The 19,354-nt window shown below is 39.2% G+C and overlaps 1 protein-coding gene across 4 annotated transcripts in view; it reads right to left on the bottom strand.

Moving 5' to 3' along the window:
* MAPRE2 (microtubule associated protein RP/EB family member 2) overlaps positions 1-19,354 on the bottom strand; it is a 201,116-nt gene that overhangs the window by 20,020 nt on the left and 161,742 nt on the right. For all 4 annotated transcript variants that reach the window (XM_072604544.1, XM_072604542.1, XM_072604545.1 and 1 more), the window contains one exon: positions 1,481-1,623. In XM_072604544.1, the coding sequence (XP_072460645.1) occupies positions 1,481-1,623 (143 nt within the window). The remainder of the gene's footprint in view (positions 1-1,480; positions 1,624-19,354) is intronic.

Here is a 19,354-nt window from a genome sequence, read left to right as displayed (position 1 = left end):
GTAAGTCCTTCCAGGCATCTCTGAAGTCTTCCTGTTCATTTCTTATAGCACAATAGTATTCCATTACATTCATGTACCATAGTTTATTCAGCCATTCCCCAACTGATGGGCATCCCCTTGATTTCCAGTTCTTGGCCACCACAAAGAGCTGCTATAAATATTTTTGTACATGTGAGAACCCTTTCCCATTTTTATGATCTTTTGGGGATACAGTCCTAGAAGCGATATTATTGGGCAAAGGGTATGCATGTTTTTGTAGCCCTTTGGGCATAGTTCCAAATTGCTCTCCAGAATGGGTGGATCAGCTTACAGCTCCACCAACAATGATTTAGTGTTCCAACTCTCCCACATCTTCTCTAACATTTATCATCTTTCTGTTTTGTCATGTTAGCCAATCTTATAGGTGTGATATGGTATCTCAGAGTTGTTTTGATTTGTATCTTTCTAATCAATAGTGATTTAGAGCATTTTTTATATGATTATAGATATCTTTAATTTCTTCCTCTGAAAATTGCCTGTTCACATCCTTTGACTATTTATCAATTGAGGAATGGCTTGTATTCTTGTACATTTGACTCAGTTCTCTATATATTTTAGAAATGAGGCCTTTATCACAGACACTAGTTGCAAAAATTCTTTCCCAGTTTTCTGCGTCCCTCCTAATCTTGGTTGCACTGGGTTTGTTTGTGCAAAAACTTTTCAGTTTAATGTAATCAAAATTTTCCATTTTGTGCTTCATAATGCTTTCTATCTCTTCTTTAGTCAAAAATTCTTCCCTCTCCATAAATCTGACAAATACACTATTCCTTGCTCCCTTAATTTGTTTATAGTATCAATCTTTATACCTAGATCATGTACTCATTTGGACTTTACTCTTGGGTACAGTGTCAGTGTCTATGCCTAGTGAAACAATTATTTTTTGAAAAAATTTCTGGGAGTCTCTTCGCAGGAGTGAAACCAGTAGTGTGTTGGAGTCAGTTCTTAATGGCCTTGAGAAGCGACTGTCAATCTTTCACTCTAATCAGAATTTTAAAGACTCTCCTATCCCTTGTCAAAGGATTGCTTCCTCTCAAAATCCTTTCTCCACATGGAGCACAGAACTGTCTCTAACACACATATATTTCCTGCCTTTTCTCTGTAAAGGTAAAAACTAGAAAACAGAACCAGTGGCCTCAAACAGGTCAAATGCTTGTTTTTCCCCTAGAGTCAAAATCTAAGTAAATCACTTGTATGACTTTTTTAATGGTACAAAGAGTACTCAGGATCTCATCTAATGACTTGTGGTGGTTCCCTTCTAACAGCAAGTGTCAAGACTGCACAATTCTCAATATTTCAGGCTGCAGATTCAATAACTATCATGACTGATCCCTGTGGTACCATTTCACACACACACACACACACACACACACACACGCACACACGCACACACCCCCAAAGGGCACACATAGAACAAAACAATGCTGTGGATCACACAGGTTACCTGTTCATTGAGCTGTATGACCTGGGTTTCTAAGTCTTTCTCAGATTTGGATGCTGAGCCGCTGCTAGAGGGGGTCCTTTTCGCTGATGAGGGACGAGAAGGGGTAGATCCTGGTTTAGAAGCTGGACTAGATTTAGCAGCACCTGAAAACAATGGAACAAACTATGAACAATACAAGCTTAGGAAACACAGAACCATGGGGAATATTGTCAGAACAGGAAGAGACTGCAGAGATTATCTTGTCCAGCTCCTTCATGTTACAGGTGAGGAAACTAAGGCTGCTCAGGAAAGTGAAGCTACATAGCTTCACATAGATGAGACTTAATCCCAGGTCTTTCATTCCTGGGATCTTTCAACCACCACAAAACCATGCTTCTGCCATGACTTTTTTAAATGATGAAAGAATTATGTTAATAGAGAATGCAAAAGACACTCCCAGAATTCTGTTCCTTCAGAAATAAGTTTATATGAAATTTTGTGTTAAGGCCAGCTATTTGGCTCCTGAATAACTGGGCAGATTGCTTAACTGTTCTATATCCTGGTTCCCTTTCCTAAGATAGGGGGGCAAGAACATAACATTCACTTTTGCCTTGAGTGAGATAATAATAGATTTACAGGCACAAAATTCTTGGGAAAAAAAAGGTAAATCCAGGATTTTGTGGTTAAAGTGAAATATAATCTCTTTTAACTAATCTGATTACAATAGAGGTAGAAAGGATCTTGTCAAAAATTTATCAGCAGCAAAACTTTATAAAGGGTAATAATGTACTTGAGAATCCAGACTACATAAAATTTTCATAAGGATTTTCAACAACTATAGTTGTTCCTGGGTACAAACAACAGACTTGTAAAGGCAGTGTTGTAAAGGAGAGAATGCTAGACCACATTATAGTTGGGAAGGCTTGGATTTGAATCCTGTAGCTGAAAACTTAGGTACTTGTAGTACCTACGTCACAAAACTCTTGTAAGGAGCAAAACAGATAATAATGTCTGCAGAAAGCTTTGCAAACTTTAAAATGATAAATATCGGTTATTATTGTCAAATGCACTGGAAAGCTTGCACAATTCTATTATAGATTCTAGCATATATGATAACTCAATTTAGTCTTTTATAGATACTTGTCAACGAGTCAGTCAACAAACCTTATTAAGTGCTTACTATGTGCTAGGCACTGTGCTAATTAAGCACAGGAGAAAGACAAAAATATAGTCCCTGCCTTCAAGGAACTCACATTGTAACGATGGAGAACAATACGCAAACAATTATGTACAGAGTAAATAAAAATTAATCCCAGAATGAAGGCATTGGGGGTGGGGGGAGAAGAAAATGAGGGGAACTGGGAAAGGGCCTCCTGCAAAAGGAATCCATCAATTTCTGATAAAAATAATATTAGAAATGTCAGGTTCTTGGGTCAACCTGCAAATGCCTATTTGACCTAAAATGTACTGGACCTACAAGTATTAATGATATAATATAGAACCTAAACACCATCTATGATAACATTTCTATATAGAAAAATACATTCAGGATTCTAGGAACAGATTTCCTGTCATTGTAGCCCCAGAATGAAGAATGGGGGACTCCCTTCCCTTCAAACCACTGGAAGGAGCCCAGTCAGCTAATTAGAGGGTCTTGATGGGTGGGAGCTCTCACTGCAGTGGTAAGGAGTAGGAGGAACAAGGAGCTGACCTCCAATCAACTCCTGCAGTGAGAGATAGGGACAGGAGACATGAGATGGGGCCATTCCTAGTGGCAATAGGAAGAGGGAGGGGGAGGAGTAGAGGGAAAAGATAGGATCTGTTTTGCTCAAGAGCCTCAGGAATGAAAGGCAGGAGCTCTGGACAAAGGGAATGGGGTGTGTGTGAGAACTGTGAGATCTTTAAGGGAGATGTTATGTTCAAAAGGGAAAGGATTAACCTTGAAGGAGAGAGGGCAGGAGAGAGTCTTAGAAGAAGCAGTATGGAGATAGAACTCTGCCTTATAGGCAGTCATTTGAAGATACAAGACATTCATCAGTCTGAAATTTGTAAACTGAGTACTGCTTATGAAAAAGAAAGTTTATTTTCATCTGATACTAAATAAGGGAATATTTTTTATTATTAAACTGTTTCTTTTTCATCTCCTTAGTGAAGGCTAGCTCTATTCACAAATTTATATATACCATAAGGGTACATATAAAGTGGAAGTGTGAACAAAAGCCACGACAAATTATGATGTATGACGGTGTTGGAATTCTATTGTGTTGTATGAGATTAAGAAAGAGATGGTAGCTTAAGAGTAACCTGGGAAGACAGGTATGGACTGATACAGAACAAGGAGAATAATTTATATTATAACATCAATGTTGTAAAAATGAACAAGATTTTGAAAGACTTAGAAATTCTTTTTAGTGCAATGATTACACAGGACTCTAAAGGACTGCTGATGAAGAGTGCCCCTGATGAAATATGTTGAATGAGATACACATTTCTGGACACAGAGAATATAGGAATTTATTTTGATTGAGCATGTGAACTTGTTGGAAGGGTTTTGTTTTTTCTTTTTTCTGCTGAGGGGTGGCAGTATGGGAGAGAAAAAAATGTTTGTTAATTAAAAAAAATTTTAATTAAAAGGAAAAGTCAAGGAAATGTTTGATGTAAACAAACGGACAGAAAATATATCTTAAAATTATATTCAATGTACTTACCAACCTGGGAGAAATGTATTATTTACTCCTCTCTGACCCAAGAACTAGTAGCTCTTCTCCTGGCCAAGTTAACCCCTCCTGCCTGTACCCATTTCCCACCTTGTTGTATCAGTTCCTGCTTCTCTTTTATCTTCAAACTCTCCTTTATTATGAAATGGAGCCTTTCTCCTATCCTAAGGAAAACTTCTCAAGATGCTGAGCCCTAAAACCTTGCTTAAGATACTAGAAGGATAAGCTCTTGGACAGAGATGGAACATATTTAATGAAGGTTTCCAATTGAAAAAGGAGTAGGGAAGGAAAAGAGGCTTGGATATAGCTGATACTCCAGAAGTGTGACTTGGGAAATATAATAGTGGGACGATTTGTAAGGGACAAGGACTGGAAAGAGGGCAGTCATGATTTTGTAGACTCGAATCTGTAGATAAATATTCTCTGTGAAAAATATATGTAATAATAAAAATACAAATGATTCACAATTATATAATATTTTGAGGTTTTCAAAATATTTTCCTTACGATAATCCTATAGGGTAGGATTAAGGTAGGATTATAGGAAGGATAAAGTATCATAACCCTCACTTTACCTATTAGAAAACTGAAGATCTGATAGGATAATGTTAAGTGGCCCATAATGATGAAGGCAGTGAGTATTTCAGGCAGGGTTCTAGTCCAAGTTTCCTAACTCCAAGCCCAGCATTCTGCCCATTCTGCCACTCCATCTACCACCAGAATTTTGTTACTAAGAACCTCCTAATTCTTCTTAAGTCAAATTTCTATTTACACTCTCAAAGAAATGTACCCAGTTTCTGATGTCTCTGAAATCTTTCAAGGTCTAAGATGTATACATCAGGCTATGCCTGGGACAGGAAGGAACTCATGACCTGAGACTCTAAAAGGGGAATTAACTAAAGAAGGATGGGAAGTACCCAACAAAATTCTGGTGATATAGTTGCAAATGACTCTAATAAAAGAGAAAAATCACATCCCCAAAATGGCTTTTCAGGGAACTCATTAGCATATATGACCTTTAAAAGGATCTGCACTAGAGGAGGCACCCCCAATACACTAGAATGGCAAAGTCCTGTAAAAACAGATTTGGGAAAGTGATAGTCCAGATTGGCAATAAATGTTAAAAAATCTAAAAGTGTTTAAAAAAAACCAAACTCTCGTTTCAAGTAAGGGATAGTACATGTGTTTGCCATGCATGGGAAAGAGAAAGTAGAACTAATTAACTATTTTGCTTCCTTTCCTAATTTTATACTTCATCTTCACTATTTTCCCCCTAAACCCAGCCCATCCTCCTACCTTCCCTATTTCTGGCAAAAGCACCCTCAGTTTCCCTGTTGTTCAGGCTCCCAGAAGGCATTCCTGTTGCTCACCACCCCACTCTCGATTTCCAATCAGTGTCGTCTTATAGATTCTGTCTCCTAAACGTATCTCATCCCTTTTCTCTAGTCATATCACACTCACACTAGTTCAGGTCCTTAGGAACTTTCCCCCCTAGATAGACACCATTTTTAGTGCCTGCATCAGCTATTATGAATTCAATAATCATCTCTAATGTGGATAATTCCTAAATTTACATTCCAGCCATTATCTCTCTCCTGTGCTACAGTCCTGTGATATTCACCTAGTTGTTCATCTATATCTCAAACTCAACATTTCCAAATTAATCAATCACAGGATCATTGATTCAGGGCTGGAAGGGGCTGTAGAGTGCCAATTCCATTATTTTACATATGAGGAAACTGAGGCCCAAAGAGATGAAATGATTTGCTCAAGATCACATAGGTGACTCAACTCGAATGTAATTACTTGAACTTAGGTCCTTTGGATCCAAAACAGGTACTCTTTCTACTGTACCTTCTGTGGCTCACATTACTGTAACCATTTTACAGATGGGAAAACTCAGAAGGTTGGCAGCTGATCTCAAAGAATTTACAGTTTAGAAGATCCTGCTGATTCTACCCTTGTACACTCTTGCTTCGGAGACAGTGTAGTACAATGAAAAGTGCTGGATGTGGAATGACTAGACTTGGGGTCTTCTTAGCTCTGCCATTTTCTACCTGTGATCTTCAGCAAGTGATTTAAGCTCTTTGGGCCTTGGTTTCCTCATGTATAAAATAAGGGAGTTGCACTAGATGAACTGAGGTCCCTTGGAGCTCTGAATCTAGGCTCCTACGATCTCATTTTCCCCATTTTTATCACTGCCACCCTAATTCAGGCCTTAATTACCAGTCCCTGAATTATTTAAATGACCTCTTCACAGATCACCTTACCTCCAGTTTCTCTCCACTTCAAACAATTCTAAATATTGACAAAAAAAATTCTATGGTACAACTCTGATTATATTATCCTTCCCTCCTAAAAATAAACAAACAAACACATAAAACCCCCAAACTAAACCAAATCAAAACCCAAACCTTAAATAGTCCTCTGTTGTCCACCAAATAAAGTCTAAACTCCATAGTGTGGCACTCAAGGTAAACCACAAGATGGCTCTAATTTATCTCCCATTTCTCCCTCTCCTTGACTGGAGAGTCTAAGAAAAATGAAATATTTCCTGCTTCCCTGAATGTGCCTTCTTTTCCCATTTACAAGATTTTATTCATGCTGTTTCTTCTGTCTTGAAAACGGTTGCCTCCCCTACTTATTAAACTTCAGATCATCTTCCAAGCACCATCTCCTTACTGAATCCTTCCTTTTTCCTCTCAGTCAAAAATAACCTCTCTTCTGATCTCCCACATCATTCTATATATAAATTATGGTACTTTTTATCTTGTCATCACGGTTATGGTATTCTGTCTTATCATCATGCTTATTTGGGGGCCTTTTATCTCCTTGAGGGTAGCTACTCTGTCATTTTATTTATCTTGTACCTTTCACAGTATCTAGGTAGCATGCTTTGCAAATGGTAGGTGCTCAGTAACTGCTTGCTCTATCAATCAACGTCTAAACCTGGTACATCTTCCCAGCCGGTTCTGACCATTCCAGGCTTCCTGACTCACCAGTATTGATAGGAGTCTGATGGAACTGTCTGGGTCTGATAAACAGTGAATACTACAGAGCACTGCAAAGAGGCCAGGAGCCACTCTGCATCAGCTGCCTTCTGAATACAAGCTCTTAGCCACTTAGTTAGACCTGAAAGGACTTTTTTTTTTTTTTAAATTTTATTTAACTTTTAACATTTATTTTCACAAAATTTTGGGTTACAAATTTTCTCCCCTTTTATCCCCGCCCCCCGCCAAACCCAAGCATTCTAATTGCCCCTGTGACCAATCTGCTCTCTCTTCTATCCTCCCTCTCTGCCCTTGTCTCCGTCTTCTCTTTTGTCCTGTAGGGCCAGATAGCTTTCTTTACCCCTTAACCTGTATTTCTTATCTCCTAGTGGTAAGAACATTACAGTTGATCCTAACACTTTGAGTTCCAACTTCTTTAGCTCCCTCCCTCTCCACCCCTTCCCTTTGGAAGACAAGCAATTCAATATAGGCCAAATCTGTGTAGTTTTGCAAATGATTTCCATACTAGTTGTGTTGTATAGGACTAACTATATTTCCCTCCATCCTATCCTGTCCCCCATTACTTCTATTCTCTTATGATCCTTTCCCTCCCCTTGAGTGTCGACCTCGGATTGCATTCTCCTCCCCATGCCCTCCCCTCTATCCTCACCCCCACCCTGCTTCTGCCCTTGTCCCCCACTCTCCTGTATTTGTGAGATAGGTTTTCCTATCAAAATGAGTGTGCATTTTATTCTTTCCTTTAGTGGAATGTGATGAGAGTAGACCTCATGTTTTTCTCTTGTCTCCCCTCTTTATCCCTCCACTAATAAGTCTTTTGCTTGCCTCTTTTATGAGAGATAATTTGCCCCATTCAATTTCTCCCTTTCTCCTCCCAATATTTCTCTCTCACTGCTTGATTTCATTTTTTTTTTTAAGATATGATCCCATCCTCTTCAATTCACTCTGTGCACTCTGTCTCTATGTATGTGTGCGTGCGTGCATGTGTGTGTGTGTACTCCCACCCAGTACCCAGATACTGAAATGTTTCAAGAGTTACAAATATTGTCTTTCCATGTAGGAATGTAAACAGTTCAACTTTAGTAAGTCCCTTATGACTTCTCTTTGCTGTTCACCTTTTCATGCTTCTCTTCATTCTTGTGTTTGAAAGTCAAATTTTCTTTTCAGCTCTGGTCTTTTCATCAAGAAAATTTGAAAATCCTCTATTTCATTGAAAGACCATTTTTTCTCCTGAAGTATTATACTCAGTTTTGCTGGGTAGGTGATTCTTGGTTTTAGTCCTAGTTCCTTTGACTTCTGGAATATCCTATTCCATGCCCTTCGATCCCTTAATGTAGAGGATGCTAGATCTTGTGTTATCCTGATTGTATTTCCACAATACTTGAATTGTTTCTTTCTAGCTGCTTGCAATATTTTCTCTTTCACCTGGGAATTCTGTAATTTGGCCACAATGTTCCTAGGAGTTTCTCTTTTTGGATCTCTTTCAGGCGGTGTTCTGTGGATTCCCTGAATATTTATTTTGCCCTCTGGTTCTAGAATCTCAGGGCAGTTTTCCTTGATTATTTCATGGAAGATGATGTCTAGGCTCTTCTTTTGATCATGGTTTTCAGGTAGTCCCAGAATTTTTACATTGTCTCTCCTGAATCTATTTTCCAGGTCAGTTGTTTTTCCAATAAGATATTTCACATTATCTTCCATTTTTCGAATCTGCACGCTATGTTCTGTGATATCTGTCTTTCTCACAAAGTCCTTAGCGTCCATCTGTGCCATTCTAGTTTTGAAAGAACTATTTTCTTCAGTGAGCTTTTGAATCTCCTTTTCCATTTGGCTGATTCTGCTTTTGAAAGCATTCTTCTCCTCATTGGCTTTTTGAACCTCTTTTGCCAATTGAGTTAGGCTAGTTTTCAAGGTGTTAATTTCTTCAACATTTTTTTGGTTCTCCTTTAGCAGGGAGCTGATCTGCTTTTCATGCTTCTCTTTCATCCCTCTCATTTCTCTTCCCAGTTTTTCCTCCACCTCTCTAACTTGATTTTCAAAATTCTTTTTGAGCTCTTCCATGGCCTGAGCCTACTGGGTGGGCTGGGACACAGAAGCCTTGATTTCTGTGTCTTTGCCTGATGGTAAGCATTGTTCTTCCTCATCAGAAAGGAAGGGAGGAAATGTCTGTTCTCCAAGAAAGTAGCCTTCAATAGTTTTATTTCTTTTCCCTTTTCTGGGCATTCTCCCCCGCCAGTGACTTGACCTCTGAATATTCTCCTCACACCCACCTCACCTCCTGGTCCTCCCAGCCAGTGTTTGGGGACTGAGATTCAAATGCTGCTTCCCGCCTTAGGGCTTTTGGCGGGGGCAGGGCTGCTATTCAGTGTGAGAATTAAGTTCAGGTGGTCAGGTTGGGGCAGGGCTGCCTCTCAGGCTCAGTTCCCTCAGGGGGTTTATGTACAGACCTTCCACAATGGATCCAGGCCCCCGCCCGCTTGGGGAGCCCCTGTCTGCAGCCGCCTCTCAGCTTCTATCTCCCGGGGGGGGGGGCCGAGCCATGGGGGCACCCCACTCCCCTCTCGACCCGCCAAAGAGACTCTCTCATCGACCCCCGTCACCTGTGGGTGGAGGGGCTTGTGCCGCCGCTGGAGATCCCGTCCCTGAAGCCTGCTCGGATCTGTACCTCTTGGAGCCGCGGCCGTCGCAGGTGTAGCCCGCTCAGATCTTTTCCTCATGGTGTCGCGGTCGCTGCAGGGCTGCCCTCTGCTCCCAGTCCCGGTGCCCAGTCCACAGTGCGAAGGACCCCCCGCGAGAGGTTTGCAGGTCTCTCCGGAACAGAAATCTCCCTCGCTCCAATATTCCGTGGCCTCTGGGTGCAGAATTCACCGTGAGTTGGTCCCCTCTAGCTGTTCTGTGGGTTGTGGGTTCGGAGCTATGTGTATGTGCGTCTTTCTACTCCGCCATCTTGGCTCCCCTGAAAGGACTTTTTAATATCAAGACAATTCTGCCCTTTTTATTAGCGATCAATTTTCACATAAAGGAAGCTCTTATGGGCTTTTGCAATAAAGCAATTCAAAGAATACAGACAACCAACAGCATCCAGTAGATATCTAAAAAAGCGTAAAGGAAAAAAAATCACTCATAGCTGAGTTCTTTGCCCCATTTCCCCATAAAGACAGACATCTCATAGTACTCTTCCATCATACAGCAAATCTGTGGAAAATCTTTCCCAAGCATTACTTGTACTGTATCTAAATAATATTACAAAACTGGCCAGTCTGGTCAACTCAGAAACAGTCAGTTCTTGGGGAAAAAAGGTCAAGAAGTGGTTGATTGACTTGTGATGGTCAAAACCACTGACTTCTCATAGTTACCACATACAGAGCCTTAAAATGGTAGAAGGTGTTTGAGCCAAGTGTGTCCAAACCTTAATGCTGATGGTACCAAAGCACTCAGCGTGCCCTGTGCTTTTGTACAATGCACCTTTATGGGCTTTTTACACAGCAAAATGCATCAAAATTTTTTCAGTGGGGAGAATAGAAGGGAAGAAACAAAAAGTAGACTATTAGCCATCTCTAACTGCAAGGAGTGTATTACCTATCTTTACTTTCCAATTACATGGATGAAACAGCAGAAGCTCCTAGATGACAGACACTACAGGTTTAGGGAATGGCATGTGAGAATGTAGAGTGTAGATATGGTGTAACAAAAAAACTTTTTTCAAATAGTTTTATAACATTCAACAATATATAATGTACAATTAAAATACCAAGATAAGGTCAAAATTGTTATTCAACCTAGCTATGGATATTTTAAAAAAAAATTAGAAAAATATGGAACATATTACTTATCAAACTTGTGGATAAGTGAACAATTTATGAAAAATCAATTTAAGTTATTATGGGAGCTTTGTGATTCAACAAGACAGAGGACTGGACCCGGAGTCAGAAAGACTAGAATTAAAATCTGGTTTCAGACACTTTAGCAGCTGTGTGACCCTCAGTAAGTCACTTAACCTGTCTGCCTCAGTTTCCTCACCTGTAAAGTGAGAACAGTAACAACATCTACCTTGCAGGGTTGTTGGAAAGATCAAATGAGAAAATATTTGTAAAGCACTTAGCACAGTATCTGGCACTGTCATATTAGGAGGTGCTATTTAAATGCTTCTTCCTTTCTCTTCCTCTATTAACCTTATTTGATTTTTAAATTAGTTGACATTTTCAGTTCCTATGAAGCAGTTTTGGCAGAAACTGACCAGTGATAGAATAAAAGGTGGCTACACACACACACACACACACACATACACACACACCATTTTGTTCAGAAGGTTCACTTTTCACCCAGTCTTAAAAAAAAAAAAGAAATCTGATGGCAGTAAATAAAGAGAACAGTGCTGAGAAAAATCTGTGCATCTACTCTGAAGGTTTTAACGCTGTAATGGAAAATGCACTCTGGGGTTCAAACCAAAGGTACATTTTTAAAGGGGGGACTGACCTCTCAGATTTTCATAAGCTGTGATCTGATATGAAAATGATTTCCCTGGAGGACTGTCACATGGCTAAAATATATAAAGAAGTGTCAGAATTTAGAGAGCGGAAAAGAGACTTCCTCTCCTTTTTTAGTGCCATCGTATTGACTTGTCCGACAGAATGGGAGAGTGTTCAAGGATAAGCTAAAGACTTGGCCCTGAGGTTGCTTCCAAAGCTTTACTTCCTTGTTCTAAAACGACATTAACCATAGGAAGAAAACTAGGCACCCCAAAGAAATGCACTGATTATGACAAAACTACATAATCTAATCTTTAAGGCCTCAGGATGTTCCTTTTCCTCCTCATTCTGGCCAGGGATATTGCCAAAAGATGTCTGCTTTTTCTAATTTAACAGTTGCTTTAAAGTACTATCCCCAAACTCGCCCCAAAGCCCTGAACAATGTTATCTCCAACGCACACCGGAGCTCAACATTTTGAGTTCTGAGGTTAGGGTCAGACTTCAATTTTAAATGACCAGATTATTTCAGTTCTGTCCGTATCCTTGGCTCCTCTCTGCTCAACACCAAAGTGAAAACCTCCCAGACTGACTCTTTTTATTTAAAAAGGCTGCAGCTATTCTGATTGGGAGCATGTGATGCACATCTGTTCGAGTAGCCATCAAGCATTTCAAGTTTTTTCCGAGTTGCATTTAAGGATGTCCGGAAAAATACTATTTGCCATGTTTTATGACCAAACATTTTTCCCTTCTATCTCCTCCCCAAACTTTTCCTATTTCAAAAAGGAAATTTCAGATGCAGAGGAAAATGAATATGAATTACAGAGAAGTTCCTGTAATTCCCTTTCAACATTAAAACGAAGTATGGCATATTACGCTACATCTTTGAGCTGTTTTAATTATTGCCTTCCAGAATTTTGGTCTAAATAGGATTTCCAGGACCTCTTAACTATAGTTCTGAAAACAAAGGACAGTCTGATTCATGGCCTGGTTAAAGCCAGAGCATCAACGCAGTTTATGTCAATTAGTAGCCTGCCTAATGTTTATGGAAAATGCTGTTTTGTTCTTCTGAGGTCTACATGAATTCAGGATGATGAAGCAAATAAAAGCATTATTTTCAGCTTCATCCTTCATGATGAGTACTTTGATAAAATTTAGAGATTCCGCTCACATATTTACTTCACTTATTCTGTCAGAATCATAAATAGAGGAGCTAAAAATATGACATTAATACTGTTGACAAGAATTGCAAAAGAGGAGAAAATTTATTCAGCAAGAAACAATCCTATCAGTTGGCTGGTCACAGTTCTTTACCCATTCTTGGAAGGTGCCCTGATTTTTTCCATCTTCTCAGGCAGCCAGGAAATCAGGGGTCAAAGTGGAAAGAGGTTGGTCTTGGGAGTTAGGAACTCTCCAGTTAAAATCTTACTAGTAGCTTACTATCTACTTACTATACATGTGACTCTTGGCAAGCCCATTAGTATCTATGAACCGCAAGTTTCCTTATCTGTAAAATGGGGATAATAATACCACCTATCTCACAGGAATGTTGGGAAGGGCAAATGAAGTAGCATCTGTAAATACTTAGAGAACATAAAATGATCATTACTATTGTTACAGACTTCCAGGGAACAAAATACATGCAGTCACACTGCCATACTCTGTACCCACCAATTTCTTCTCATCCTGACTGTTCTCTAAGGAATAAAAAAAAGTTATTGCTAAAGGACTGAGAATAACTGGGTTTTTACAGCAAGAATGGAGACTTCCCCTGTCTCTTGTATCGACTGAGCTGACAGTAAATAAAAGATTTCTCCCGAATCTTTATGTCCCTTGTGTCAGGACTAGAGGCTAAAAAAGGCAAGAAATTAAGTCAATGAAATATATCTGAAAATAATGCTGTAAAATTTGGTAGTCCGGATGACTACAAATAAAAATAATTTTTAAAAAATGCTCATTTTTTTTTTAAAGACACCTTTGATACAGGATAATATCATTTGGTTACATTTTGCATGGTTTCAAAATGCTTTCACAGTGCTCTTTGGGCCAGATATCAAAGGTGTTATTAGAGTCTAGAAACCTGAGTTCAAATTCTGCCTCTGACATCCTAGTAGTAGGATTCCAGGCAAGTTTCTTACCTTTTCAGTGCCAGGTAAATCTCTAAGACTCTAAGTTGCTTGGGAAGATGAGGAGATCTCACTGACAGGGGTTTACTCACTTAAAAAGTTTTCCTCATATTTTCCCTTTATGAATGAAGTCCTGGGAAGTTCCATCCCTTTCAGTCACTACTACTGTAATATAATTCATGTTTCTTCAGGGGAAGAAAAGGGCTAGATTTTATTTATATCTGTGGTTCTTCCAAAGCTCAACACAGTGAAGTACATATAATTGTTTGTTACATCAGTTCTTTCAGGACAAAGTGCTATATAAGAGCATCTGGACTCTTTCATTTCTCTCCCTTCTGATTTAGAGACTAGCTACAGTTTTGAAGACCTCTTTCCCAACCAAAATCTTTTAAAGAACAAATCCTGCATGGCACTTTCAGCAGAGGTGATGCTGTAAAATCCTCATTTCTTTGCTGCTTGGTGGGATCTTTTCTCTGTGGCTGAGAAAGGCAGGTAGCTCTTGCCCTAAGAGCTCTAAATTCAGGAACTATGGTTTGCTATTGGAATGAGTCAAATTGTCACAGCTAAATACTCTGAAGTAGGGTTGCTAGTAGCTTGCTGAAGTCTTCCTATTTAAGGGTAGGAGAGGAAAGAGCAGACAGACAATGCTGATGCTGCAGAGAGAGGGAGGTGAAGCCTGGAAAGGCCCTTGACTTTCAATTCCATTGTGAGCTTGGGAAGGAAAGATCAACTTGTCTTACTATTGGAACATTCACTCTGATCCTATCTAGGACACTGTATGTCATAAGCATCTCTCTAAAGCTGTCATGGAGGAGAGGTAGAGCCTCGGTAAAAAGCCTCTTACCTGAAGAGCCAGTCTGTTTTACCAATATTAATATAAAAAAAAGAGTATGCTTATTCTTATAATACTGGTGACTACAGCTCAGCCCCAAATTTTGTGACTTTTGGGAAGAAAGCTCTGAATTTTGTGAAAGTCCCAAACAATCAAAACTTTCATTTTGAGATTTATAGTGAGACAGAATAATTTATCTGGTGCAGAATAAGTACAACAGTCCTTTTGGCTTGTACAAAGTTAAACATGTAGCCTTTGGCTTGGGGTAAAGCTTAGCTGTTCTCCTTTTCTGATGTCAGCCCTTGGAAGTGGCCAGCAAGCTACTCCCTGAATAGTTTGGGTCTGTTCCATACTACTGCAGACCATAAAGTATTTCAATTTAGGTGGTGACTAGGATTCAGTATTCAGGAAACCTTTATTTTCTTATAGGTTTTTAATCTGATTCAACAGTTATGAATATAAAAGTATGCATATGCTCCCTATTCTTAAACTCCAAAAAGGAAAATAAAATTATAAGCCTCTGAGAACATAATGTTATAAATTATGAGACACTGAGTCAATCAAAAATACCCAAACACTGATTCCTACTAAACTATTTTCTTACAAACTGACTCTTAAAATTGATCACCTCATAGACTCCTTTTCAGTGTTTCTATGGTACACCCTCCCTCTGGGTTGGGGTCCTCTGACTAATTTGAGGACACCATCAGCAAATAACTATTTACTAGAATCAAAGAGTTCTTGAGCTTAAGTTTTTATGACCTCTCAAATCACTATATTTCTCCCAGGGAAGAATAATAATTGACTAAAAAATGGCTGAGTTTAAACTATATTCCAAAGTCATTAAGCTGCCTAGTTTTTGATATGGTGATACTATGACTAGGCATATTTCCCAAAGAAACCAAAGAATGAGGAAAAAGGACTCATCTGTATAAAAATATTGATATTAGTGCTTTGTGTTGTAGGAGAGAACTGGAAACTAAAGGGGTGGTCCTCAACTGGGGAATGGCCAAACAAATTATGTCATATGAATGCAATGGAATGCTGTTTTGTCAACATTCCGTATTTCTCTATTGAAAATAGTCCCATTATAGGGCAAATCAAGGCCTAGAGAGATGTGAATTGCTGAAGATCTCACATGTAGTAAGGAGTAGAGAACTATGATTCAAACCCAGAACTTCTGCTCCAAATTCAATGTCCCAATCACCTTGTTGCTACCCTAGAAAAATTTCTCAACTGGATTCCATATGTTCTACCATCTTACGATACACCCACACACATATACATGTATGTGCATGTGTATGTATAACTATATCTATCTCTTTATATAGACATATACACATATGTACACACATACATATGTAACTATCATCAGTCAAGGAAATATCTCTAATATTGTGATGAGTGCCAATCGTAGAAAACAATGCAGTGAGAGAAACTTTTCAGTTGTTTCATATTTCAATCTTTTCTGGTTAATCTGTGAAAGGTCATGAGATGTTGCAGCCAATGGCTTCATTAGCAGAGGAGTCCAATCATTCATTTGGGTGTAGGCATACCTAACCTCATCCCACCATCTGGACTCTTCCTCTCCATATAGTGAGGGATGCCTGCGTCTTCTTTGCTTCTAATGGGAGATGATTATACCCATCTTTGTTCCATGAGAGAGACTTGGTGCTGCCTTTCCATTTTATGTTAACATTCCCATACCAAGTTAATTCTGCCCTGGTTATTTTCCCTGCTGTAGATGATGTGTTTATTTTTAGCCATCATGTGATCCTCCGGTATTTTCCAGGCACTGCTTGAGTCACCCTCATTTCAGAGAATACTTCAAAGAGAAAAGACACAAAAAAGTCTTCCCATCTCAAAGTATCTCCATAATTTTAAATTCCAAATATTTAACTCTATTTGCACATATTATGCATCCCTTTACTCCAATTCTAACTTTTCATGCCTCTCATCTCCTAGCAGAAAATTAAATTTCCTTTGAAATACTCACATTAGGTACTAAACCTTTATGACCTTCTGATTTCAAATCCTTTGTGATATTTTTTTCCACAGAGCAACAGACATGGCAAAGAAGTGCTCCAGCAGACCCAGCCCTCAGATGGGCATGCCAGCAACCCTTTGGGATGCATGTCTGTAGCTTGTTTACTCCAGCATCAGGGAAATGCAGTAGTTCTAAGTGGAGCAGTTGAAAGGGCTGAGTGAGCAGCATGGAGCTGACAGATTGAACAGGAATTAGACACATGGGCGTTGCTGTGACAACGCCTTCTATGGGCGTCACTGTACTGCTGGCATGAAGCTTCAGTTAAGGGGGAGGAAAAAAACCTCCAAAACCTAAAATGGTGATAATTTTAAAATCTCCTGAATGCTTTGTCCTCCAGGTACAAAGATGGCCCTGCCCACCAGCAGTCTGTAGAGAACTCAGTTCGAGTTTTTCCTCTGGAGTAGTTCACTCAGACTCTCTTGTGACTAGTGGTATACATTTGCTAGGTGACTGGCTGGGTTTACAGTCTACAGTCATAGGATAAGGGTCTAAACACCACCCTCAACCTCATCAGTAACATGGTGAACCAACGGGCCATTGGCTAATTTACCCTCCTCCCCCAAAATGAAGTTTTCTGATCGAAAAGAACATGATCTGAAGAATGAAGTTAAAAAATAAGATGAAAATTCAGTCTTTTCTGAGCTAAGGTGTGTGTCTGTTTTGCCTACTTTCTTAGCTTTGGTGTGTGATATTATGAAACAAGATGATTAGTCTCTGGAAACTCTTCATGCCTCCACATTAGAGCCCTACTTTTCTTGACCTACATGGACAAGTTAATAAATCATTCAACAATGCATCCGCCTGGAAAAGATGCCCTGAAGAGCCTCCGAAGCAGCACAGATGAAATTGTTTTCTGTTCTTCTTAGATATTCCCTTGAACTCATGAGGTGACACATAAAGGCATCCGGAATCAAGGACAGCAAGTCGACGGACATTCTGCGCCATTCCATAGAACAAACTAGTACAAAGCCCCTGCTCCTATGGGTCTGCTACAAGGTTTCACAACAGGTGCTGATGCTTTGGCAGGAAGCCAGGCTGATACTGAGATGGTGAACGAGGGCAAACTTGTCCAGCAACCTGCAAGGAGCTAGTTATAGAACTGATCAACATTAATACAAACATTTTGGACACCTGCATCTTTGTGACTTGCACTGGAAGCTTCTGAGGAAAAGAGGCTGCTGGTTCTAAGTAGAATGACTGCCTCCCCAGGTGCATTTGCTACAATAGTACTGCCTGTGGCAACTTGGCTATGCTCAAGTTTTTGGGTAAGGAGAATTTGGAACACAAAAAATACCTACTTGGCTTTTTGGCTGAGAGCTTGGTTTTTGACCCTGGAGTCATGAAGACAAGTTTGAATGAGAAGACACAATGAGAAGGTAGTGGCTTGACCTACCAGTCGAGGAATCAAGAGATACAGGTTTTAGACATGTCTCTGCTATGAATCTATTGCATGGCCTGAAGCACTCACTTAGCTTACCTTTTCTGTGCCTCAGCTTCTCTATTAATGTGGGGGAAATGTCTTTAAATTAAACATTAGAAAGCATATCATATGTGTACTGAACTCACCCTTATTTGTGTTAGTGTCTCAAAAAAAAAAAATGAAAAGCATTCCAATAGAACTCTCTTTTCAATCCAAAGCAATAAGGTTCAACCGCTACTTTGTCTACACACATCAAGCAATTTTCTCTTGGTTCTTGACAACCCGCAAATTCCAACCATTCAATAAGAGCAAAGGAGGAACAGAACTGATTTTGTGTTGCTAGGAGTCAGTAAAATGTGGCACTTTGATTTTATTTCTGTACTCTTCAGTGTGGGATTTTTTGCTTTAAAATGGCCTGAGGAAGAAAAAAAATTACATTAGAGGCCAATACCAAAAATAATATGTACAAAAAAAGGAAGACCTAGCCTTTGCAGGGTTGCCAACATCAGAGCTTTCAATAAATACCGTTTACATTTTTTAGAAGAAAACTTCATGGCCACATACTTTTATTTGCTCTTCAGAAATGCAAATATTTTAAGCAGCAAATGATACTATCAATTATCTTCTATGAGACAGATTTCCCTTGATAATACCAAAGCTGTTAGAGCACTGAAGAAATTCCGTATCTGCCTGGGAAAGATTCCCTAGCTAATATCAAGAGATCTCTATAGAGAGCCCCATTTGCCCCCTCTCCCCCAACATCCAATCAGCCAAGCAGTCCACCAAAGCTTCAGAATTCTGGCAAGGAGTAGCATTTGCTGAAACTTTATGTAGATACTTTCCTTGTTAGCTTAGTGGTGAGTCTCTGATATATGACAGGAAGAAAAAGGTATTGCTAAAATCTCATCTCTGAAGTTCTACCCAGAAGGCTGGAGAAAATAAACTCTACATATAGAACATATCCAGTTTTTCATCTGAAAATAACCATCACTGTTCATCCACACCATCTTCTATCAGATTTAGTTACGACATCTCAAAAGTATCATTATAACATAAATCATCACTTTCCTCCTTTGGTTATTTTTTGGCATTTAAAAAAAATAATCAAATATTGAAGCTGAAATAATAAAATTCCAAAAAGAAAGAGAAAAAAGTTTAGGTGCCAATTTCCGTAACAACTGTTGTACTTTCTCTATGTGAGTATAATATAATTTTATATACTTTACTCGGTTTCTGTCAGAACTATAGATTTACATTTTTTTAAGTTTATAATTGTTCACCTG

The sequence above is a fragment of the Notamacropus eugenii genome, chromosome 4 (genome assembly GCF_028372415.1).
Source record: "Notamacropus eugenii isolate mMacEug1 chromosome 4, mMacEug1.pri_v2, whole genome shotgun sequence".
Lineage (NCBI taxonomy): Eukaryota > Metazoa > Chordata > Mammalia > Diprotodontia > Macropodidae > Notamacropus > Notamacropus eugenii.
Note: the sequence above shows the minus strand (reverse complement) of the source record. Positions and strands in the feature narration are given on the sequence as shown.